Here is a 26,205-nt window from a genome sequence, read left to right on the forward strand (position 1 = left end):
CCATAATGTTTTCAACGTCATTACTTTGCCACCAATGAGATGAGTTGTGGGAGTTACGTTATCTCGACATTATTAATTTACCTACAACCAATGAGAAGGCATGTGGGCGGGGCGACACGTGCAGCCCCGCCCCAGATTCAGCCCCGCCTCGATCTGCAGGCTGCAGACAGGGGCTTCTCTGTCAATGCGTCCAAATTTCACGCGTTTCATATAATAGGTATTGTCCCCAAGTGCGTTCCTTATATTACTGAGGACAGCCGTGTTTGTTCAACTGCATGTCATATTCGTTGTGGGACCGCCTTGTTTTTAAAGCCACATGATCTTCACTCAAAAGCTGACATAAAATAGGAGAACAACAGACTTAGCCATGGCCACATCATCCACGCATAACTCAAATACAGGTAATTTATAGATATAATTACACTGGTCATATTATAGGTCAATGGCTTCATGTTTTGATCATTTCCATGTATTATCAGTCTGCAGGTTAAGACATTGTGTATTACTACAGGCTTGTTTTCTTTGGACATCATTCTGTTTGGTAAGTTTGTAAGATATTTTAAAGCAGATGTTAAAATAATGATCAAAAAAAGAGAAAGTTTAATTTCTACCCAACAAGACAACAAAACTGTGTGTCATTCAAAGAGACAACACACAGCACAATTTGAATGTCAGTTTAGTTTTAATTAATAGGTTTTAGCAGGAATCAATGAATTTGTTTGATATTTACGCCTATGCTGTTGAATTTAAGATGTTTTCGTAGATTTTTTTTTTCTTTTTTTTTTTTTTTTACATTCCACAGTAAGGAAGTTATTTAAAATGACACAGTTATTTCCGTTTAGCACACAGGACATTTTTCCGCAGTTTTCTTAACTGTGTAAAAATGTCAGTACACCATAGTCCACTGAGATTAATCTAACCCTAATTTGCATTTGCATTATGTTTGGGTTAGGGTGGGTCTTTTTGTGTGCGTTTATGTGGTTTGGAGGATGTTCTCCTCCTAACATCCAAACATCAAAACACTTCAATGCAGCCTCAATTCTTCGCAAAAGCTGGACAAAAGACACAGAAGAAACAAAAACCCTGAAAAAAAAAAAAATGATATGACTCAACCGATTTGCACAAGACTGATATTATCACAGGACCTCGCTGTTCAGTGAAATGCAGTAGGTAATTGCGGGGGAATTTTTGTTTTACAAATTATAGACATGGTCGATTTGCACAGGATTAAGATCATATATAACCTGCAATTATTAGAAATGCCCAGAAGTCACGAGATAATGCTAATCCTGTGTGGATAGGGGTGTTGTTCGTTATTTTTGGAGTGGAGCAACAAAGGGAGGGGTTGTGTATGTGTCTTTTGTGTGGCTGTCAATTTCAAATATCAACAGTATTTCTTAGAAATCACTTACTGCACCTGTAAACTGGTATAAAAGGTATTTTAACACTGAAAATATGACAAACTTCAGTTTTAATTAGGAATGTTTATGGCATGTTTTACACACAAATATATACAGTACAAGCAACTTGGTGTTTGTTTTGACTTGTTGTGTGAAGGAAACTCTTTACTAGATGCTTTCAACCTAGTCCATTCACCGATTGTACATGATTTTGCCAAATGCCTACAAATCTACGTAATATACACTAATAATTTGCACATTAAAATACATCAAATTTGGTGTGAATGATATTCTGGTTCTCTCTCAGGCTTTATGGGCACTGAAGTGTGGGATCCAGGTCAAACAATTCCAGCCCCCCGGACCTAAATCAGTTCCTCGTTATAACGATTCATCCATAATACTGAATGGTGGGATTCAGGTCAAACAATTCCAGCCCCCCGGACCTAAATCAGTTCCTCCTAATAGCGATTCATCTATAATATCCGCGTCTGACATGGGAATCAGTGATGAGGAGTGGGACAGTCTACAGAAGGCTATTGACTGGCCTAATCCAGATCAAAAAATTACTCATTGGATGCAGAGCACAAGTACAGTCCACTCATCTTTCTCTATTGTGGGAGTCAACGAGAGTTACAAAGTGGGAGATAAGCTCTATGTTACCATCACAGCCAGAGACCACAACAAGAACCCAAAAAGATATGGAGGAGATTATTTCAAAGCAAAACTTTTCAATTCAGAGCTAAATGTGTGTTTATTTTATGATCTATTATTTTTAAAATACATTTTTGATGTTATGTTACATTTGTCATGTTATGTTTAGCATGCAATATTTTTTTTTTCATTTATTTACCAAAAATTACACATTATGTTTGTTTTAAAAAAAAAATCTTTACCGACAGAATTCTGCGGTCTTCTGCACTTAACTTATTCTTTTCTGTTGTTCTTGAAGGCGAGTGTGTTCGGGGAGGTTGTGGATCATCGTAATGGGACTTACACTGTTCCTCTCCTTCTGCCCTGGGAAGGTCCGGCACAAGTTTTTGTACGCCTTGAGCACTCCAGTGAGGCTGTGCAGATTATTCAAAAACACAGGGAGACTCCACGCACCCACTTTAAAGGCTACTTTTGGTCATGGGGCAATAAAAAAAGTCTCCGTGAAGTAGTAGATTGTAATCTTAAGTGGGGTCGTTGGAATAAAGGCATTCGCAGCTGTGAGTATAAGGATGTAAGAACAGGGACGGTGTGGCAGTGTTCAAAGCCGAAGAGACTCTCCTGTGACAAACTGGTTCAACACTCAGGCGGACGTTTGCAAAACCCATTAAATAAGTTTGAGCAGCTGCTTTGTGCAAAGTAATGATTAATTAAATTAATTTCAGAATAACTGTCAAATTGTAAAACAAATAAGTGTACTTTTTTTTTCTCTCTCTCCACAGAAAATTTACAAATGTTACTATTAATGGAGACAAAAAAATCATTAATGTCCTTCCCAACACTGCAGCCATTGGTATGTTTACATAATGGTTTCTGTACATTTTGACTATGTAATTTCCTGGTTGGAAAATAAATACATAAACTATTAGTTATTTAGGTAATTAATTAATCTATATCATTTTTAAATAAATAAAATAAACTTTTATTATGGAATCATCATCATGGTTCCCTGAGAAGGGTATCTAATTGACTGACTAAAAAAAGTAATGATAATTCTGACATTCTGTTACATTTCTATTTGGGATTCTTTATTTTTTCCCAAAAAGGAAATGGTCAAAACATAGACAAAACACATATCAGAGGACAGATATAATCTGAAAAAAAAAAAAAAGTGTTAAAATAATTCATGTAAAACATTTCACGTGCATGTTTCTTTGCTTTAGGCACAGTGGAGAAATGCAGGTCTGGCCTGAGAACACCGGTTCCTGCAGGATTTTATTTGAAAGATGTCTGGAAGTCCTTTGTATGCAACACTCGACATTTCAGTCCTCCGCAAATGACAGCTTGTCTTAAAAACAAGATTGTCTACTTGATGGGAGACTCCACCACAAGGCAGTGGTTTGAGTTCTTCGAAAAAACAGTGCCAGGCAAGTTTGTTTCAGTTTTTTAATATTCAATGTAAGACTCAATAGCATGAATGTATAATGTAAATTCAACGAGAAACTGAGATACAGAGGCTACGCAAATTATATGGGCACTTAATGTAAATATGAATATATTGGCATTAGATTAACATATCAAAAACTGGTGCACTTTTCAGGAAACTTTGAAAAAATTTACAAAAATGTTATTTTTAAAGGTGAAGTTGGTCCAGGAAAAAAAATACATTAAAAAATCTCATGCAGATCTTAGATCTCAGACACTACTTTAATATGTTGTATCTAATATTTAGTATCTAATGCAATGACACTGAGACCTGAATATTCAATGCAGGGCTGTTTAACTTTTCTAAAGCTACGATTATAACGTTAGTTATTGTATCTTTTTTAGACTTAAAAAGAATGGACCTCCACACTCATCCTGGAGGTGGCCCCCTGATGGCTGTGGAGTTGAAAAATAATATCATTATTCACTGGAGGGTACACGGTGTTCCTTTGCGATTTGGTAGAGTTATGCCTATTGTTGACCTGCATTACATCAGCAACGATATTGACGAAATAGCCGGTGGGACTCATGCAGTCATCGTCTTCACATACTGTGCTCACCTGGTTTTTCACCCGATAACATTTTACGTGTTTCAAGTGGCTAAGATACGGCAGTCTGTTATTGCACTGCTGAGGCGTGCTCCAACTACCACTGTTATCATCAAGTCTGGAAACACTGCAGGAATGAAGGTACACCTGCTCACTTTCCAATCATACTTTGTTTTCAACTAGAGAATATGGCACTTGATATGGCATTTGTTGTACATGAAAGTCTACTGTGTTGGATACAATGTTACTCCATAAAAAGTAACTAATTGAGTTAGTACTTTTTTATAGAAAGTAATGCATTACGTTGCTTTTGTGTAACGTTTGTCATCTAGGCTGAGCATGCTTATTTGTTTTTAATAACACAAAGAAAGATAATTTTTTTTGACAACCTTTCACTTTAAAAGTGAAATTAACAAGCCTCAGGCTGAAGAAAGTCACTCTGTATTTCTTTCGACACGGGACAGAGGTGGATAGATGAGGAAAAATAAAGTTTTGGTACTTGTTTGAAAAAGTAACTCCGATATTTTTTACATGACTCACATTTGTAATGCGTTACCCCCAACACTGAAAGTCTAGAAACATTGGGCTTAAATATATTTGCTTTGGTGGTGCTCGCAATGCCGGAATCATGAGTTTGATTCTCATTAAAATTACCAACTTGAACAAATATAAATGTAAACATCATTTCATCATTTTTTGGGCAAACCATTCCTTTATTCCTACTAGATAAATAGTTAACTGTCATTTATTTCCATGGTAGGAGAGCTATAGTATTGTTTGTGCAAGCACACTTGGCAATAAAGCTCTTTCTAATTCTAATCTGTGTTTTTCCAGAGTATTTATCAAAGTGATTGGCACATGCTGCAGTTGAACACAGTGATGCGGGAGATGTTCAAAGATATTGCTGGAGTCGTCTTCATAGATGTCTGGCAGATGACTTCCTGTCACTATCTAGTTGAAAACATTCACCCAGGACCTGTTATCATTGGTAATGAAATCGACATGTTGCTCTCGTATATCTGTCCTAGCTGAGGCCGTTTCAAGTTGATTTCGTTCAATAAAGCAATTGAGAACTAACTCCACCAACCAATATTTAACTGGGATAGTCAACACTACAAAAGGTGGCTGATTGTCAGCTTCGGTGGTGCCCTCTTCTGGCAAACTTTTTTCTCCAAACTTTTTTTCTCCTTTTTTTCTGATATGATATTTATTTTCAAGAAAAATGAGGGGCATAGTTGAAAAGTCATAAAAAATGAATTATAAATTAGGGTTAGGGTAGGTGTAAGGAGGGGTTAAAACCATAATTTAAGCTCAGTACGTAATTACAGCATGCTGTTTTAATGTACTACAATACTGAGGTGCAGATAATTGCGTCTATTTGCAATAAAAATTATAAATATGAGAAAATCCTGCTATTTCAACATAGTGTAAATAGATCCCATTGTTATTTGCACTTAGTTTAAATAGCATCTATTAAGAAAATACGCTATTTTCACTTAGTGTAAATAGCCACCATGTCTGAAAATGCATTGGTTAATGTATTTGTTTTAAGGCAGTCATTAATTTAGAAATACTTTTTTTTTTCTTGATATTTTGACATATATACAAAGTTACTGTCTCGTCCACCTTTTTCCTGTGCTCCAGTGCTTTGCATGAATGGGAGTAACTGACCTTTAACTGTAAACAATCGGCAAAAGGTTTGCTCTATGAACATAAAAATAAACTTAAATTAAAACAAAAATCTACTGATGTATAAAGAATTGAAGTGATCTGTTTCTGTCTTTTTGAGTGGAACTTACCTGAAAGTGACTTTTATAGTCCTCCTCTTTGTGCTGTGCTCACTGTCTTCTGTCTCCCATCTGTATCTATCTCCACAGCATGAATGTAAGGTTGTATGAATTTATGATTGAACCGCTCGTTTTAAATCTTCCCAGTCTACATTTATTATGACATCCTCTTCAAACATTACACTCCTCATGATAACTTTTGTTACCTCTACAATAACTAAATCCACTTCAGCAGCTAATTACTCTTAAACAGCAACACAGAGCTACCACAAGTTCAAAGACAAAATTCTAAAGATGGCTGTGCACTCGTTTTTGACAAAAAAAAAAGGTCTATAGATTTGTGAGGAAAAGGGTAGATTGACTGTTCACGTGACCATGTACAGTGCAGACCAAAAGTTTGGACACACCTTCTCATTCAAATGAAGTGGTCATATTGTTTCAGGAGACTATAAATATTACTCTCTAATTTTATCGTTTTATGACGTTATTGTTTTGTTAGTACAGTGTAACTTTAAACCTACTGCTGTTTATTATTAATTATTTTTCATTCTGAAGTACTGAATGACACAAGACTGTAAACGGTTGCAAACTTTCAATAAAACTTTATTTTCTGTCCTAAAAACATGAACAAAGAGACTAAAGGCTAAAATAACACAACAGACATAAATGAAGTAAACAAACTATGTTATACATAATGTAAATAAAAACACACTTGAAGTTACTTTTGTCCATCAATTTACTTTGAACTTTGCCTCAAATAATACACACATTATTTTTCCCATCGTTTCAGCACTTCACGTCTGTATTAATCTACCTTTATTTAAATTCTGTACTTTGTTTTTTTTGTGTGTGTGTGTGTGTGTACTTGGTTCTGAAGGTCATTGTCACGTTGGATAAAACTATCCATTGAATGAATAAATGTAAGTCATGACACTGCTGTCAGTCATTCATGGCTCCACCCACTGAAGCTGTAAAATATCTTGCCGTCCGTTCAAAGTACTATGGCCTCTGTCAAGAAAGAAAGAATATTAGATTGATTAATAACACACTTCCAATTTATGTTTGCCATTTTATGACTTTATCGGAACTGGATTGTAGTAGAGTGATGCTAACAGTCTCAGCAAAGATAACCAAACTGCAGTAATTTGGTGCGACCTTAGAATAAGTGAAACACACATTGCGCTCCTCACAGATTGTGTGGCTGTGATTGATGTTGCATGATTTGCAGAATCATGATTGATTGAATCTTGATTGATTGATTGATTGAATGACTGAATGAATGAATGAATAAACAAGCAAGCAAGCTTGTTTCATTTTCTTGACATATGTCAAAAAACATGTAGGAGGAAAATCCCAAAAATATTATTAGCAATATTAATAATAATAACAATAAAACCTATGTAAAATCCAGACAGTAACCATAATAACTTACTGTTACATTTTCATATAGAGATTCAACCAACTTAACATCAGAAGCTTGACACCTATTGTGATGAGGTCTGGTCTGATTCATCTTTGCCATGAAAGAAAGAAAGAAAGAAAGAAAGAAAGAAAGAAAGAAAGAAAGAAAGAAAGAAAGAAAGAAAGAAAGAAAGCAGAATAGAAAAGTGATTAATAAATAACTCACTATACAATTCATAACTACATTCATATGTTCAGTCTTTTAATTACTAGTCAATTTACTTGATCAATAAACTACTGATAACCAAGTTCAGTGTTTCTCACCTGAGACTCCTGTGTGTCCTTTTTCTTTTTTACCATGATTTGCCTTAAAAAAAGAATTAATATGTTTTATAATAGAAATAAAATGCACTTCTAGAGTAATCTTGGATTCAAGTGCATATATGCATAGATGATATTTCAATAATTCTAACAATTGAAAAGTCTTATGTATTAAAAAAAAAAACAACACTTGTAAAAACCCCTAGACATTATCCAGATGACTACTTTTTTTTTCACTTTACATGATGCTATAATCCATTTACTGTAACAAATACTATACACATCTTACCAAATCAGCACCATGATGACAACAACTACAGCTCCACAAACCACTGCAATAGATATGTACAATATCACCGGACATCCTACAGCTGAGACAAACAAATAAAATATCACATTTCATTATTACTAATAATTTTTTTTTTTTTTTTTTTTTTGCTACTAATATTTACTAAAAATTATAATAGACATGTTGGGTGATTCTGCAATGTCTTATGTTTTATAATAAACTCACACATGACATTTAAAGTCACAGCATCAGAGTCTCTTTCTCCAAGTTCATTGATAGACTTGCACTTGTATTCTCCACTGTGATCAGAGCTGATCTTTGAGATGCTGTAGATTCTTCCAGATCCTACAAACGTTCCTCCTTTAAACCAGGTGTAGTTCAGAGCAGGTGGGTTTGAGTCACTGCTGCAGCTCAGAGTCACTGGATTACCTTCCACTAGTTTACAACATGGACTCACTGCTACAAATGTGTGCTGTGGAGGATCTAGAAGCAAATTGATGCTATTGGTTAGCTATTCTTTTTTTTTATGTAAAAACAGTATTAAAACAGTCTGAATCTGAGCTTATATGCAATAAAAAAAAAATAAGCAGAGGAATGGAATCAGGAAAAGATGTATTCAAACTTGGCACAGTCAGCCAGTCTGTGTGAGTGTGGCAGAGGCTTGTACTTGGTGTAAATAGACACTAAATACATTATTTTTATTTGATTTGATTTTAAAAATGACTGAATTCATACTCACAGGTGACAATGAGATAAACGAGAGGAGAGATGTAAGTGTGTCCATGTAGAGCACAGCTATATCTGCCTGCATCCTCTCTTCTGACTGACTGCAGCAGGAGTTGATTGTTTGTGTCTCTTCTCTCAGTTAATGTGAGTTTCTGTACCAGATGAATGTTGCTCTGTCAGTCAGAGTGCAGCTGCTTTTACATGTCAGACGGACTGAATCTCCCTCTGTCACTCTCTCAGGAGACTCCACCTGAAGATCTGAACACAACACACACATTATATCTAGTGCTGCTGTCATACACTCATTATTATTCAACATAATGCACAGAAGAAGAGCGAAACCTCATGAAAGTCACCTGTGACAGTAAGACTCACTCCTGGATGACCAAGCCATGTGCCATCAGGTTTATCAGTTGTGAATCTGAAACAGTACATGTGTTCATCTTTGTGTGTCACATGACTGAGTCTGATGGTGCAGTTCTGCCACAGCCATATCACCCTGCAGCCCAAGACCGGTTGCTCACTGAAGCTAAGCAGGGTTGAGCCTGGTCAGTACCTGGATGGGAGACCTCCTGGGAAAAACTAGGTTGCTGTTGGAAGAGGTGTTAGTGAGGCCAGCAGGGGGTGCTCACCCAGTGGTCTATGTGGGTCCTAATGCCCCAGTATAGTGACGGGGACACTATACTGTAAAAAGGCACCGTCCTTCGGATGAGACGTTAAACCGAGGTCCTGACTCTCTGTGGTCATTAAAAATCCCATGGCACTTCTCGTAAAGAGTAGGGGTGTAACCCCGGTGTCCTGGCCAAATTCCCTCCACTGGCCCTAGTCAATCATGGGCTCCTAATAATCCCCATTCATTGAATTGGCTCCATAACTCTCTCCTCTCCACCTGTAGCTGGTGTGTGGTGAGCGCACCGGCGCCGTTGTACTGTGGCTGCCGACGCATCATCCAAGTGGATGCTGCACACTGGTGGTGGTTGAGGAGAGATCCCCCATATGACTGTAAAGCGCTTTGGGTGTACGGCAATACACAATGAAAGCGCTATATAAATGCATCATTCATTCATTCATGCTGTTTATCTCCTAGATACTGAAGCCTCTGGCTGTATTTAGGATCCTTAGACAGATCTGGATGCTCTTCACCCTTTATAGGGTTTTTGGTCCAGAACACTTTAGTACCAAGGCCATTGTGTGGCTTAAACTACAGAAAAAAAAAAAAAAAAAAAAAAGTGGTGACCCCAACATCTAAAACACAACATATACTGGTCTTTTCAACAGGCTTGCACTTTAAAAACCCACATCTAATCAAAAGATAAACATTTGAAAAGTTTCAACCACAACTATATGTATTCACTGAGCTAGCAGATCATTTAAATCAACATCATTTTATCTTTAAACACACACACACACACACACACACACACACACACACACACACACACACACACACACACACAAAAAAAAACAGAACAAACAGCTTACACAGCATATGATGGTTAAACTAGGAAAAAAAGGTGCTAGATTACTGCCAACACACAAAACCCCTTCTGAACTTTTGAACCTAGTTACTGCAAACTTCAACATGTGACAGCCAGCCCTGGTCAACCACATCAAAACATATTTAATGATAATCAGCCTACATAATGATTATAAAATCATGTTCTTACCCATTTCTCCAGCACTCATGACCAGTGACAGCACAACAAATAACCAGGAAGAAAGCAGTAATGGGGTTTTTATGTGGTTACCACCTTATATTTTAGCAGGAGGATATGACACTTCACAGCATACAGCAGAAGAAGAGTTTTAAAGTGAGTGTTAACCCAGAATAACAACAAGAAGGCAAACCTCAACTGAAAGTCAGTCTGTAGAGAACCTCTTTATGTTTATGTTTTCAATCTTTTATGTATATTTATATGTTCCTGGGGAACTAAGAAAAAATTGCTTATTTTGTATTTGGTAAACTTTGGCTAATTTTGTAAAAAAAAAAAAAAAATGCTTTAAACATGCCAATGAATTCTTACACTTGTATGACTTCCCTGTTGTCGCTGGTTATCTTGTGAACTCTAAATATGGCTATAAAAACAGTAGCTAGAGAGGTGAGAAAACAAGGCATATCCAAACTCATAGCTGCATCTCTCTAGTGTTGTTGACTGTGTGATCATGTGACTCCAATGAGAAACAGACAGACAAGTGCTGACGTCACAGACCTGTTGCCCTGACATTTGTAGAAAGGCAGAGTATTTTTGTTGAACTGTGAATGTAATACCTGGACAAAGCTATCATTCAAATTAATTGCATTTATTTCACACACACAATCCAGGAAGTACAAGATTTTGAAACCCCAGATCACTAAAGATGTAGTAGATGGATGCATTCATGTCAATGAAGAGTAATGTAGCTGAAGATTCACCTGTAGAGGGCGCTGAGTACTGAATTGTTTCATTGATTCCTTATGACAAAACTACTGACCTGAGGAAGTTTCCTTCCGGTCCGCAAACTACGTCTCACAAGCAAACACACGCGAGAAGTGACATGGAAACAATGCAAGGTCATGCGTGCAAGACTGGAGTTTTCACGTGAGACTGGGATTATTATTATTATTTTAGTTAAACGTTCCAGAATATGATGTTTATACATATTTGTAAAGGCATGAAAAATAATATAGTATATTTTAGTAAAGTTACTCTAGTAAATACTGTAGGGTTTTTTAACCATACTATAGTAAAGATATTACAGTAAATCAAAGTATATTATAGCATTTACTACAATTTGTTAATTTATATTCCCATACGGTAAAAAAATATATTTTGAAATATATTTTGAAATATATTTCAAAATATACAAAAATTGGCCAAAAAATATATTTGCAAAAATATATTTCAAAATATATTTACATAAATATATTTTCTACAAATACATTTTTTGGCCATTTTTTTGTATAGGTGGGTAGTCTAGGGGTCAGAAAGTAAAAGTCCGGGCCATATGTTTGTTCCCCCCATGAACTCAGTCAGCTGATCTCACCAGAGGTGGAACCAAGTCCTTCCTTTCATGTCACAAGGGGGTCTACAGTCAGATCCCAAGTCCTTAAAAAAATTTTGGCTAGGAAAAATATATTTTTTTACCGTATGGGTTACAGCATACTGTAATATTAACTATAGTCAATTGTTAAACTATAGTAAATACTGAGGTATACTACAATTTACTGTAGTATATTAACTATAATATACTGTGCCCATATGGTAAAAAAATATATTTTTCCTAGCCAAAATATATTTTAAATATATGTTAAATATATGTTGTATCTGTGATGCTCAATAAAATATATTTTTGAAGTAGAAAATATATTTCATTCCAACCAAAATATATTTTAGATTTCAGAAATACATTTCCAACCTTACAGAAATGTGGATGGAGATCAAATCTGTTAATTAAAATGTATTAAATGTAATTAAAATAATAATAACAAAAATGGCAGTAACAGACATGCATCTTATGTTCAACATCAAAAACTTTGGGGATTGCAGTGAATTCTAAGCTGGGGGAACTGAGACTGCTAGAAAGGGAAAAAAAGCTGTTAATATATAAATATATGAATATAAAGTATGTTCCTTGCTTGATTGATGCACTGTTAGAAAAAAAGGTACAAAAGTGGAAAAGTACCAATATGCACCTTCAAAGTACTAAAATGGACCTTTAAGAGGTAGGTGAGCAGAGGTGGGTAGTCCAGGGGTCAGAAAGTAAAAGTCCTGCCATATGTTTGTTCAAGCCATGAACTGATTAAATGATTTCACCAGAGGAGGAACCAAGTCCTTAGGTGCGTTCGAGATGCACTACACTAGCCTGCCGCCCGCTGGCGAGAGCAGCCGCTTGCAGTCGGGGGAGGAGTAAAGAGACGGCAGTCAAGTCGGACACTTATAGAGGATGAAACTGTATTCCAAACATACAAAAAAAAAAAAAAAAAAGGGAATAAAGAAAAAGAAGAAATGAAACTACATAAGATAAATAAATAAAATAAAAACGTTTCCCTATCATTTATTCTATCAAGTACGTACGTTACTTTAATGTAATGCAATATGACGTTTATTATTTGCATCTTGGTTTTGTAGTTAGCTATAGGACATTTTTCAAATATAAGCTTTATTCAGTGTAGTGAAGCCTCTCACAGCATCATTTAAAAAAAAGGCCTCTGGTTGACCAGTTTTTTCCCCCAAACTTTACTCTTATACAAGAAGAATATATATTTACCATATCGCCTAATCTTCATTTTCATCATTAATGTTTTGTTTGAATATTAGATATTCGATATAAAGATTTATTCCATACAGGAACTTTTTTAAAGAAAAACCGCGAGCACACGTCGTGCTAGTCATCACATAATCTGACCAATGAGAATAAAGTGTGTCGTCATCAAGGCTTTCGCAGCCGATTTTAAGCAGCTGCAGCGCCTGACCTCTGCGGCTGCTCTCGTTTTGCTCTCACGGTACTTTGATGGAACACGTGATCGAAAGGCGGCTGCAGCGCCGATCAAAGTCGGACAAATGAACTTACCAGAATGCATTGTTTTGTAAGGCGGCAGCCGATTTCTGTCGGCGCCGCATGAAGTCGAACGCACCTCTTCTGTTCAAGTCACAAGCGAATCTCAAGTCAAATCCCAAGTCCTCAAAGAGTTAAAGGTAATTGATAATTAAGTGACTAATTAAATGATGATTGTGCATTAGTGATGAACACCTGCTGTTATTGATCATTACAGAGGATCAGATGTTGATGTTTTAGTGGTTAAAATGATCACACCATCATGGAGATCAGTGTTGGCTTTAGTTGGACTCTAGACCCTTTTTGTAATTCAAAGTAAATTGCTTCTAATCAATTACATTTGTGTTTCACAGTGAGTGTTTGCATATTATTGAAATAGAAGCTTAAGGTCTGTGAAATAACATGTTAAATAACATGTTTAGCTTATAAAGCACTTGTGTGAGCATCATATAATAGGTATTCTTTGGATTGAAACAAGATAATGAATCCAGGTAGGAAATGCTATTATAAAGCTTAAATATTGGGGGGAAAATTATTGCATTTAAACTTTTAGACCTGGATGTTTATCATACGATCCTCAACAGTGGTGACAATAGTTCTTCATGCTGTAGTGCATGATGGGAGTTTTTACTATGGTGTTACCCAGCATGCATTGCAGCATGAAGAATTTAGGTGATTGTCACCATTGTTGAGAATCATATGCTGGTTCTTGATATCTGTGTTGGTCTAAGCAGCACAAAAGCTAAAATATTTATATGCTCCACACATAAAACAACTCTAATTTTGAATTACCACAATAAAACTGCAATTCAGGGTTTGATTTTTCAAAACCTTAACTTCAACGTAAATAATAGTACTTTCCATATAATCACATTCCTTTAATTTCAGTATTATAGAGAGATCTAACATAATTTGTAAAGGGTCTAGAGTCCAACTAAAGCAAACACTGATCTCCATGATGGTAGCATCCTTATAACCAATAAAACATCAACATTTGATCCTCTGTAATTCTTGATAACAGCAGGTGTTTATCACTAATGCACACTCATCATCATTTAATTTTTTGAGGACTTGGGATCTGACTGTAGACCCCCTTGTGACATGAAAGGAAGGACTTGGTTCCACCTCTGGTGAGATCAGCTGACTGAGTTCATGGGGGGAACAAACATATGGCCCGGACTTTTACTTTCTGACCCCTGGACTACCCACCTATACAAAAAAATGGCCAAAAAATGTATTTGTAGAAAATATATTTATGTAAATATATTTTGAAATATATTTTTGCAAATATATTTTTTGGCCAATTTTTGTATATTTTGAAATATATTTTTTCAAAATATATTTTTTTACCGTATGGTATCTTTATGTTCATTGAGTAAAATAAAAAAAACTACATAAAGTAACAACTAATTTGGCTGATTCCCCAAGGTTATAACAGATATTGTGATATATCGACATTGTGAATTCTTTCAACCACAATAACTGTTGTGTGAAAAATCTAATATCGTGACAGCCCTAATTGTAGGTTATCAGCACTGTTACTACAGTAAAATGTGTGTCCTTCTAACAGCATTTCAATCTGTTTCAAACATATAAATTAAGCAAACAAACTATATAGGATGGACTGTAAAGGAAAACGTCTCAGGTTACGTAGGTATCCCTAGTTCCCTGAGGACAGGGAACGAGACGCTGCGTCCTGGTTCAGGACACTATGGGAACTGCCTTCAGCATGACCGGTTCTGAAACAAGGTATAGAATAACGACAGTGAACTTGACACTGGCCGGCGCCAGCCTATGACATCATCAACAGGCGCCTGCTAGTATAAAAGCAGGTGCCTGAGAGCACAACACCATCTTTTTGTCGGACGGAGGTATGTGCAGGGCCCGAGGCATGGCCCTGAGATGCAGCGTCTCGTTCCCTGTCCTCAGGGAACTAGGGTTACCTACGTAACCTGAGACGTTCCCTTCCAGAGGGAACTCTACGCTGCGTCCTGGTTCAGGACACTATGGGAACGCTTATCCCAACGCTGCCATGCCGAGGGATAAGTGATCCAACTGACTGAATGAGGAGTCAAGAAGGAAAATCACCCCTGCATCAGCGAGAGTCGCTGGGGCCCAGTGACCTGCCACGGCTAGCTCGGCTACCTGTGCACGCAACTCTCAAGTGTGGAGGCCTAGAGGAAGCCTACTACACTTAGCTCTCTAAGTGAAGGAGCTCATAAACGCCCTGACCATAAGGGGCGGAGTTTAGGGAATGGAGGCCTCGGCAGGGCGAACGCCTGCTCTAGGGACCTGACAACATTCAGTGCTACAGGTATAGATGGGGAAGCTGAGCTTCTGGAGAATGGAGGCTTCATAAAAGACTCTCTAAAAGAGAGGAAGCCTGACAACATTCAATCCACTAGCTCTTAGGAGTGGAGGTCTCAAAATAACCCTCCAGTGAGGGGAGACCTGGCTACACTCACGCTTGAAAGTACTGAAAGCGGAGCTTCTGGAGAACGGAGGCTTCATAAAAGACTCTCTAAAAAGAGAGGAAACCTGACAACATTCCATCCACTAGCTCTTAGGAGTGGAGGTCTCAAATAGCCCTGCAGTGAGGGGAGACCTGGCTACACTCACGCTTAAAAGTACTGGAAGCGGAGCCTCTGGAGAATGGAGGCTTCATAAAAGACTCTCTGAAAAGAGAGGAAACCTGACAACATTTCATCCACTAGCTCTTAGGAGTGGAGGTCTCAAACAACCCTTCAGTGAGGGGAGAACTGGCTACACTCACGCTTGAAAGTACTGAAAGCGGAGCTTCTGGAGAACGGAGGCTTCATAAAAGACTCTCTAAAAAGAGAGGAAACCTGACAACATTCCATCCACTAGCTCTTAGGAGTGGAGGTCTCAAATAGCCCTGCAGTGAGGGGAGACCTGGCTACACTCACGCTTAAAAGTACTGGAAGCGGAGCCCATGGAGAATGGAGGCTTCATAAAAGACTCTCTGAAAAGAGAGGAAACCTGACAACATTTCATCCACTAGCTCTTAGGAGTGGAGGTCTCAAAATAACCCTCCAGTGAGGGGAGACCTGGCTACACTCACGCTTGAAAGTACTGAAAGCGGAGCTTCTGGAGAACGGAGGCTTCATAAAAGACTCTCTAAAAAGAGAGGAAACCTGACAACATTCCATCCACTAGCTCTTAGGAGTGGAGGTCTCAAATAACCCTGCCGTGAGGGGAGACCTGGCTACACTCACGCCTAGAAGTACTGGAGGTGGAGCCTCTGGAGAACGGAGGCTTCACAGAAGACTCTCTAAAAATAGAGGAAACCTGACAACGTTCAGTCCACCAGCTCTTAGGAGTGGAGGTCTCACTAGCCCTTCAGTGAGGGGAGACCTGGCTACACGCACGCCCGGAGGAAAAAGCCTATACTCGACACTGGGGGTATTCAGTGAGGCTGCATAGCCTATGCAACTACCCGAGTGGAGCTTCTGCTCAGAGGGAATCTACAGAGTGGAGGTCTCATGACCTAACTACACTTGACACTGACGATGGCCTGTGAGGCTGAATAGCCTGTGCAGCAGGCCTGTCTAAGTGGAGATTTCCCGAGGAGTGGAGGCTTCGCCGAAAGGAAGCCTGGCAACACTCTGTGCCTTCCAGGGTGTAACTCTAAGAATGGAGGTGGCGTGGCGCCTCTACACTCAAAACCTGGGGGTAGTCAGTGAGGCTGAATAGCCTGTGCAGCAGAACTACCTGCAGGGAGTTCAGAGGAGTGACTGCTTCAAAGGAAGCCAGAAAAACACTCTGCGTCTTGCAAAGGAAAACTCTAAAAGTGGGGGTCTCGTGACCCACTCCACTTTCAACACTGAGGGTAGTCAGCGAGGCTGAATAGCCTGTGCAGCGGAACTACCTGAGTGGAGTTTTTGCAAAGTGGTGGCTTTGGTAAGAAAGAAGCCTGGTACCACTCTGCACCCAGCAGAGGACGACTCTAAGGATGGAGGTCCGTGACCTATCTACACCCAACACCAGAGGTGGTCCGTGAGGCTGAATAGCCTGTGCAGTCGGACTGCCTATTTCTAGTGAATCTCTGGAGGCAACGAAGGACTCTGAGTGAGGCTGGCAATGTTCTGCGAGCAGCAGAAGGACTCTAAGAGTGGAGGTCCCATGACCTACTACACTTCAACACTGCAGGCGTTCATCAAAGCTGAACAGCCTAAACGACAGTACTGCCTGAGTGGAGTCTGGAGAGTGGAGGCTTTCTAAAGAGGGAGCCTAACACACCTCCGTGCTTAGCAAGGAAGAACTCTGAGAGTGGAGGTCTCAAGACCTAGCTACACTCTAGCCTTGAAGGTCATCCGCGAGGCTGACTAGCCTGTGCGACAGAAATACCTTCATTTTGGAGCTCTTCTGGAGAGTGAGGCCTGAGGAGGCCCGACACTCAATCCTGCTAGCAGCGCTATCTGGATTGGAGCTGGAAAACTAAAAGGTTTTTTAGAAAAACCAGCTCAGAGAGTGGACACGGAGGAACCCTGCGTGGTCCATGGGAGAAAGGAACCTGCCTTTACGGGAGGGACCTTACCATGAGTATGGATTTTAGTGAAGTGCCTGAATAGTGCACTTACCACTCACGTGGATTTTAGAGAATGCCCAAAGACTTCGCGTGAGCAAACACCACAAATGTGGTTCTGAGTAGGTGTCCTGAGCATAGCGAGGATCACCAGATTTGCAGTCTCTAGGCGATAGCGGAGCCTGAAAGCGGAGCTTCTGGAGAGGGGAGGCTTCAGAAGAAAGACTCTCTAAGCGAGAGGAGGCCTACGACGCTCTCCCTAGGAAACTCTTCAGAGTGGAGGCCTCAGGTAAAACACTCCAGGCGAGGGGAGGCCTGACTACACTCGACGCTCAAGAAAGGCAGATACTCACAGTCAGAGCCAATAATGAAAAGTCTCATTTATCATCTAGCTCTGTGTAGTGGAGGCTCCGAGACTACATCTCCAAGGAGAGAAGCCTACAACACTAGCTTTTGGTGAGTGGAAGACTGCACTCCCCCAAAAAATAGTCAGCGAGGCACTCATGGGCCTGCCAGCTGCTATAACTGTGAGAGTGAAGGTCTCAGTACTGTTGGCTGTGACAGAGGGAGACCTATTACACTGTGCTATCACTTAGCTTGTATTAACCCGGGTGATAGCAGAACCCGGAAGCGGAGCTTTCAGTGAGGGAGGCTTTAATGGTTTACAAGCTCTCGAACATAACAAGCCTGAAGCCGCTCAACTGAGGAAGCTCTATCGAGTGGAGGCCTTGGAATACACGCCCTCTCATGGAAGGGAGGCCTACTTCCTTTTACACTCAACGCTTGTAGTGACAGGTCCACGGAAAGAGTTCACAAGCTGCCTTAACCTTGTGTTCTCCCGGCCTGTATTTGTGGGAAGTGGAGGCTTAACAGAAACACCTCACATAGAGGAAGCCTAGCAACACTCGACCCAGTAAAAAGCTCTTCATGAATGGAGGTCTAAAAATGACCTGCCACATTCAGCGCTAAGAAGTATTATTTTTGTATGTCTCTCTTTACAGAGGACTTCACAGAGAGGAGGCCTCCTAGGCCTGCTACACTCAATCCTACTTCAAAGCGGGGCTTTTTAAAGAGAGCGGAGGCTTCAGTAAAACACCTCTCTCTCAGAGAGGGAGCCTTGGCGACGCTCTATTCACCCTAGCACACAAACTCCTAGGAGTGGAGGTCTCACATATGTGTATATGAAAATACACAGGGAAGGTACCTGACCACACTCATGCAAAAAGAGTATTACTCTTAGCAGGGTTTGAGTGAGCGGAGGCTTCGGCAGAGCGATACTCCGCCTTAAGCAGCTTGACAACGCTCAAGAGGGTTATTCTCGTATGTATATGTATGTTGGATCATGTCTATACCAAGCTCACTCTAGCGGAGGTTTCAAAACCTGACAACGTTTAGCCCACGAGGGGGTTTCTACGAGTGGAGGTCTCTACACACTGTTTTCTTTTATAAAACGAGGGGAGACCTGGCTACACTCGGCACTTGGTGGCAGTAGAACTCAAGAGGAGCTCGAAACTGCAATAGTAATCACCCAAGCGGAGCTGGTAGACAAAGGAAAACATACACATACACGCTTGAATATTTTATTAAAGTGTCTTTACTGTTCACATACCGGGCCAACAGATGGAGCCTCAGTCTCATCGTTGGCCCAGCCCCAGAGTCGAGGGGAAAAGGGAGGGGCAGGTAGCCCCACACTGGCGACCTGGCCTCGTCTCTGGCCCTTGGACCAGGACGGGCCTGGTTTCCCCCCCCGGTGTTTAGGTGGAGGCGTGGACCGGCAAGGGATGCAAACCCCCAGGGCTCGGTCCAGATCTTTCAGCAGATCAGCCTGGTGCGCCTCTGCAACACTGCCATCGTGTGCAGAGGAGCACCGGCCACTGCCGCATATGTGCCTTTGGAGCCTTCAGGGTCGATGTCCCTCGCTCTGAGAGATAGTTCGCAAACGTCTGCTCAATGAGAGGCATCGTCACATATCCGCGCCCATGCATTCCCTCGACATCAGCATGATTCACATGCCGATGCCTGTGAATGCGGGCTGAATATGGCCTGTCCCATTCCCTCTCGATCTCTTAAGCAGATCAGGAAGGAATGGGAGGCTCACAGGAGTTGGCTTTGTCATGGCCCGGAAGAGACCGCTCGTCTAGTCTGCCGAGAGCGGCCTCTTCCCTCGCTGGCTTCCACTGCAGATCCAAGCGGGCAGCCGCGCGGTCCATAACAGACATCAACTCTTCATATGCGGGGCAGGGAGGCTGCATGGGCTCAAACGAGCTCATATTTGTTCCATTTCAACCTCCTGCTCGCCCTGGCTTGAAGCCAAAAGAGCACTCGCTGCAGAACCGGAGGATGTGAGAGACAACACATCATCCGCTAGCAGCGCATTCTCGTCTCCGGCTGACGTGCGCAAGTAATCTCAGCCGCCGAGCAGCCTCAGCTGCGGCGGGACCGGAGCAGCGTGGGGCAGATGGATGGCCCGATTCCCTCGAGAAAAGGGCCAGACGAGAACGGAGTTTCTTCAAAGTGAAACTCTCACAATGAACGCGCTCCGCTCTTCTAGAGCCGAGCGCGCGTGCTCTTACACCTAAACACACCAAACAAAGGTCGTGTGCGTCATCAAGTGTCAGATTTCTCTGACACGGATCCGCACACTTCCTAAACAGTTTTCTCTAGGCATCGCTGTACTCACTCGTTTAGAACAGAGGACTCTGAAGACAAAAAGATGGTGTTGTGCTCTCAGGCACCTGCTTTTATACTAGCAGGCGCCTGTTGATGATGTCATAGGCTGGCGCCGGCCAGTGTCAAGTTCACTGTCGTTATTCTATACCTTGTTTCAGAACCGGTCATGCTGAAGGCAGTTCCCATAGTGTCCTGAACCAGGACGCAGCGTAGAGTTCCCTCCGGAAGGGAAATACATTTACACACTCACATTGGATTACATATGTTAGCATCAATTCATGTTGCTTTTCAGGACTCCACACACAAGCAATACATAAATGCTATAAAATGTTTGCCATGTTTCCCAAAAAACTATGGCCTCCTTTTGTTAAACTGAAAAAAAAAGAAAGAAAGAGAAAGTAAATTAAAATATTAATAAATGATACACTTCAATTTCCTGGTAGGTTTAACATTACCTAAATGAAAATGACATATTTCATCATCAAAACTTACCCTTAGATTCTCATACACATGGTTCTTAATCTCAACATCATAAGTTATACGTCTGTCATGATGAGGTCGGGAACAATTAATCTTTGACAAAGCATAAAAAATAACAATAATAAATAAAGAGATTAATAAGAGATAAATAAGTTATATGAACAACTTACTATTTTATTTAGGCTTTTAATTTTTGTGATTTACCAGTTCATTAATCTGAACAATACACTACTGATAATCAAACTAATCTTACCTGAGACTGCTGTGTGTCATTGATCTTTTTCATCCTTCTCCTGCTTGAAGACATTGAGTGAGATCATACTTTTAGATGAAAATCTGTTTAGTTTGTCTAAACTGCACATGTGCAATAACATTTGACACTTCTGTGTCAGTTTTTAGCCTGACAACAAAGTTGCCTTCATTCTCAATATTTGTTAAGAAGACAATACATTTTTTTTTTCTGATCTAATACTACGTCTTACCAAATCAGCAACATTGTGATCATAACTGCAGCTCCACAGACCACTCCAATGGATATGAACAATATCAACAGATGGCCTATAACGGAGACAAAATAGTAACACGTCTGAACAGATTCATTTGATTCACTTTAGAAAGAGTAAATGAGCTGCTCTACCATTAAAAGTGACAGTAACAGTGTCTGATCTCTGAGATCCATGTTGATTGTGAGCCTCACAGTAGAAGCGTCCATTCTGTAGTGCACTGAAACTCTGTCCAGATCCAACAGCTGAAGATTCATCCTCCTTAAACCAGCTGAAGTTCAGAGCAGGTGGGTTTGAATCACTGCTGCAGATCAGAGTCACTGAACCACCTCCCCAGATCTTACCAGACTGAACAATGGACACTAAAACACTTCTGGGTGGATCTAACAAAGGAAAACATAGACATCTTTAACAATAACAATAAATTTGACATCAGACTATGCTTAGAGTATTCAATGTCACGGTAAACCCTCAGTAACTCACACATGATGTTTAAAGTCAAAGTGTCAGAGTATTTCTCTCCATATTCATTTGTGGACTTGCACTTGTATTCTCCACTGTGATCAGAGCTGATTTTTGGGATCCTGTAGAATCTTCCAGATCTTAAAAATGTTCCTCTTTTAAACCAGCTGATTTTGGCAAGTGGGTTTGAATCACTGCTGCAGCTCAGAAACACTGAAACTCCCTCCACTATTTCACCAGATGGACTGATGGACAACGAGACACTCTTTGGAGGATCTTATAACAAAATTGAAGTGCAGTTACAGACACAAACTCAAAAAAAAAAAAAAAGGTGACTGATTCTGTACTCACACATGACACTGAGATAAACAGCAGGAGAGATGTAAGTGTGTCCATGTAGAGCACAGCTATATCTGCCTGCATCCTCTCTTCTGACTGACTGCAGCAGGAGTTGATTGTTTGTGTCTCTTCTCTCAGTTAATGGCTGTGAGTTTCTGTACCAGATGAATGTTGCTCTGTCAGTCAGAGTGCAGCTGCTTTTACATGTCAGACGGACTGAATCTCCCTCTGTCACTCTCTCAGGAGACTCCACCTGAAGATCTGAACACAACACACACATTATATCTAGTGCTGCTGTCATACACTCATTATTATTCAACATAATGCACAGAAGAAGAGTGAAACCTCATGAAAGTCACCTGTGACAGTAAGAGTCACTCCTGGATGACCAAGCCATTTTCTATCTGTTACATTAGTAGTGAATCTGAAATAGTACATGTGAGAATCCTTCAGTGTCACATGACTCAGTCTGATGGTGCAGTTCTGCTGTTTATCTCCCAGATACTGAAGCCTCTGACTGTATTCAGGGTCCTCAGACAGATCTGGATGCTCTTCACCCACTTTTATTGTGTTTTTGGTCCAGAACACTTTCTTGATCTGTTGTCCAGTAGGGTATGTATAAGTGCAGCTCATTATCAATGATGAGTCCTTTAGTGCACAGATGTGTGAATGACTGTAACTCACACCCCAATCAGCACTAGAAACACCTGAAACACAGAATTCATACTGAACAAATCGTCACCTTGGAATTATAAGGTTCTATCTGCCATTTTTGTCAAAATTGAGTTATTCACAGATTCTTATTCTGTGACAACTTATTTACATTATGTGATGGTTTTTTTTAGTTTTTTTTTTTTTTTTTTTTAGTTTGTATATTTAAGTGTATATTTAAGCAAACAAAAAGGTTCTGTCTACAAAGTCAAACTTTAACTTGGTTCTATAAGGTTCTATCTGTGAGCCAATCAGCACTTTGAATGCAAACAAGAAGACCAATCAGGATCAACTTTCTTTGTCATGTCGCTGGACTGCTCCTGAAGATGTGACTTTTTTACTTTTAATTAGTGCAGGCATAAATCAAATATTATCAGCAAAAATTAAACTGGCTTGGATGGCTTTACTGCAGAGCCTGTACATAATGAAATATAAGTGTCACTGATGTTTGATGGTGAATGTAGTGAATAGCGTTCAAAATGTTGTTATTGAAGATGTTGAAAACTATAGTTTTGAGAATATAGTTGAGATCGCTATACAGTATGAGCCAGATGCTGAATGAATACTGGGAAAATGTGCTCTGACGATGGCAGTTATGGTAAAATCATCTGCTCTAATTTAACCATTCTAAGTTTTAAAAGGTAAGGAAGTATGCTTTATTTTATATTTTTGTAATTGCTCTTAAAATATCAAGAGAGCTTTTTTTCCTATTTCAGTAGTTAAAGATCCATCCGTCTAAGTCGCTAAAGACCCAAATATGTAATGATTGGCGAAACATTCGTGCAGTTTAAAGTCTTAAATTATTTTACATTTTACAATATTATGTTTTAAAGATCAAATAGTCAACAATTTATATGATAGGGTCTAAATTACAACAGTAAATGTCAGCATGTCATCTCGGCCTGTGACTGTCTTTCTCTGTCTTCTTTAAAGCTCCCTATGAAGTAACAAAAGAGAAAATACTGTCAAGTTAAACTGTATGATGAATAAATGAACATCAAACTGATACTTTAGTTTAACCTGTTAACTTGCGTACCCATATTTTAAAGGTCCCATATTGTACACATTTCTGGAGGTTTATTTTAGTTGTTGATGTCCTTAAGAATATATATTTGCGGTATTAGTGCCAAAACCCATCTCAATATATTTTTACAGCTCCTTTTTGAGGAGCTCTGTCAAGAACAGGTCGATTTTGGCCAATCTAATTAATATTCATGAGCCTCTCTTCTGATTGGCCTGTTGTTTTCTGAGTGACGCACAGCCAAGCCAACCACAAGTAACTACGGTCATGTATGCTGTAGCCGAGCCCAGAGCCCAGAGGTGGAAAGTAACGAATTACATTTACTCGCGTTACTGTAAGTGTCCTGGTTGGGAAATGTGTCATTTCAAGCCCAGTCTAAAGTATGGAGTTCTTTTCGATGTGGGCCCAGGTGAAAAAAAGTGCACTAAAATATAATTTATTTAAGTACACTTAGTGCACTTCCCTAATGTACTTAAAGTGCTTTATTTTCACGTACTCATTTTGTACTTAATAAACTAAAAGTTATTCTTTAGTACTTCTTAAGATAAACTTTAAGTTCATCTACAAGTACAAAATTAGTGCGTGGAAATAGTAATAGTAAATAAGTACATTAGGGAAATGCACCTAAATAAATTGTATTTTAGTGCACCTTTTTCCCGGGAATGTAAGTATAGTACTAAGTATACTTAAGTAGCACATTTTGGAAAATGTAACTTTTACTATTACATTAATTATATATTTTAAGTAAAACCAATTCAATTCTGATTTATCTGACTACACTTAAAATATATTTAAGTGTTAGTGCTAATTAATATATTTATATTGAGTCTACTTAAGTAGCACATTTGGGAAAATGTCATTTTAACAATTACATTACTAATATATTTTAAATAAAATCAATTTAATTAAACTTAGGGTAACTATCTACAAGTATACTAACATTGAACTATTTTTTTTAAGCATTCGAAACATACTTTTAATAAAACTAATACAACTCTTTATGTATATTTTTTGCAGTAATACACTTTGTTGGTATGTACTAAAAATCTATTTAAATATCAGTTGTATATAATAGTATACTTTCACAATTGCACTGAAGTAAAGTAAAAGTATACTTTTAACTAGTGTATTTACAGTGTATTATTTTTACAATTTTATTTAGCACAAAATATAAGATTGTACTTTTAATGTACTTTCTTGTATTTTAGTATTTTTGTTAGTGGACTCAAATACAATTTATTTTCACATGTTTTCATTATATACAAGAGGTTGCATTATTCCTTTGCTATCAGCCAACTTCAGCTATGGTCAGTGTTTGGACAGTGATGCACATCAGATAAGACTTTCACACATATCAACTTTCACATGACAAAATCCTTTCAATCTTACATTGCTTTGTTTGCTTTCTTTTGTATTGTGTATTTACATATTTGGCTATTTGTAGCTGTATTAACCTGAATTGAAAGTTTTCTATTTTGTATTTAATAAATGGATTTGAAATCCCTTTTACTACTGTACATTTTTGACAATATAGACATTAGTTATGTGGGGACTGCATCCATTTCAGATATATAATAACTGTTTTCCCCAAAGAGGTAAGTTATAGTAGCTGAAAAGTACTTAAAGTGAAACAGATGTATTGTTATAGATTAATAGTGCAGGCCCTGTGTGGGCCTAGTGAGGGCTGCCCATGCAGGCCAGTGCTAAGGAACCAACATTTGCACTGGCAGCCAGCTGGGTCCCTTAGGCTAGCCCTAAGTGGGCCCATAAAGGGCCAGTGCAGACTTGCTTGCAGGGTCTGTCTCTAGTGTTTCTGAAGTGTTGAGGTGACTCACTGTGAATCATGAGCAAGAAGACCAGAGGAAGAGGAGGAGCCATTCTGACTGACATCACAATAGCAACACCTACAAATAAATGTACAGTTTTTAAGTTTGTTTATGTAATATTGTAATGTTACATTGTAATATTTTATAGGACACATGCTAGTAAACATATAACTATTGCAGTGGGGTCACTGTCTGTTTTGATACAGGTTTCTGTGCAGGTAAACTTAGTTAAGCACACAAGCCTTTAACTTCCTCTTTCTGGCCAGTGAAAATCAAGCTTCATCTGCAGCTGTTGACCAAAATAATCTTGTGGCTAAAGCCACAGAATAAAACCAGAGCTCACACCAACGTCCAAAACATATATCAACCCTCTCAACAGACTTACTGTATATGTATTAAAAACCACATCTAATCACCAGATAAAATGTTTTAAAGTTAACCACAAGTTTATTTACTTAATCAACAACATTTGATCTATGTTCATGTATGCACTTGGCATATGCTTT

At 39.1% G+C, this 26,205-nt stretch overlaps 2 protein-coding genes across 2 annotated transcripts; one reads left to right on the forward strand and one right to left on the reverse strand.

Annotated features, from left to right (window-relative positions):
• Positions 1–367: 367 nt before the first annotated feature.
• Positions 368–5,338, forward strand: LOC141336792 (NXPE family member 3-like). The gene is made up of 8 exons (XM_073842519.1): positions 368–401; positions 512–549; positions 1,708–2,145; positions 2,350–2,747; positions 2,831–2,901; positions 3,272–3,475; positions 3,879–4,222; positions 4,916–5,338. Exons 1-8 carry the CDS (start codon positions 368–370, stop codon positions 5,111–5,113), a joined length of 1,725 nt encoding a protein of 574 aa, XP_073698620.1. The 3' UTR covers positions 5,114–5,338.
• Positions 5,339–7,875: 2,537 nt separating this feature from the next.
• Positions 7,876–25,763, reverse strand: LOC141336793 (sialic acid-binding Ig-like lectin 14). Its single transcript, XM_073842520.1, has 11 exons — positions 25,709–25,763; positions 22,501–22,848; positions 22,154–22,402; positions 21,475–21,723; positions 21,320–21,395; positions 21,091–21,130; positions 9,697–9,806; positions 8,962–9,104; positions 8,807–8,863; positions 8,105–8,362; positions 7,876–7,961 (listed from the first exon to the last, which is right to left on the reverse strand). Exons 1-11 carry the CDS (start codon positions 25,761–25,763, stop codon positions 7,876–7,878), a joined length of 1,671 nt encoding a protein of 556 aa, XP_073698621.1.
• Positions 25,764–26,205: the final 442 nt, after the last annotated feature.

Source organism: Garra rufa, chromosome 6, assembly GCF_049309525.1.
Source record: "Garra rufa chromosome 6, GarRuf1.0, whole genome shotgun sequence".
NCBI lineage: Eukaryota > Metazoa > Chordata > Actinopteri > Cypriniformes > Cyprinidae > Garra > Garra rufa.

Bases quoted from the DNA above. Each gene is read 5' to 3' on its own strand.
- LOC141336793 (XM_073842520.1), bottom strand. From the start codon at position 25,763: ATGTCAGTCAGAATGGCTCCTCCTCTTCCTCTGGTCTTCTTGCTCATG. The intron at 21,396-21,474 runs GTAGAGCAGCTC...TCTCCGTTATAG, and splicing joins TGTTACTGTCACTTTTAATG to GCCATCTGTTGATATTGTTC. The intron at 7,962-8,104 runs GTGAGTTTATTA...TGTTTGTCTCAG, and splicing joins TGTGACTTTAAATGTCATGT to CTGTAGGATGTCCGGTGATA.
- LOC141336792 (XM_073842519.1), top strand. From the start codon at position 368: ATGGCCACATCATCCACGCATAACTCAAATACAG. The intron at 2,146-2,349 runs GTGTGTTTATTT...TTGTTCTTGAAG, and splicing joins TTTTCAATTCAGAGCTAAAT to GCGAGTGTGTTCGGGGAGGT. The intron at 2,902-3,271 runs GTATGTTTACAT...TCTTTGCTTTAG, and splicing joins TCCCAACACTGCAGCCATTG to GCACAGTGGAGAAATGCAGG.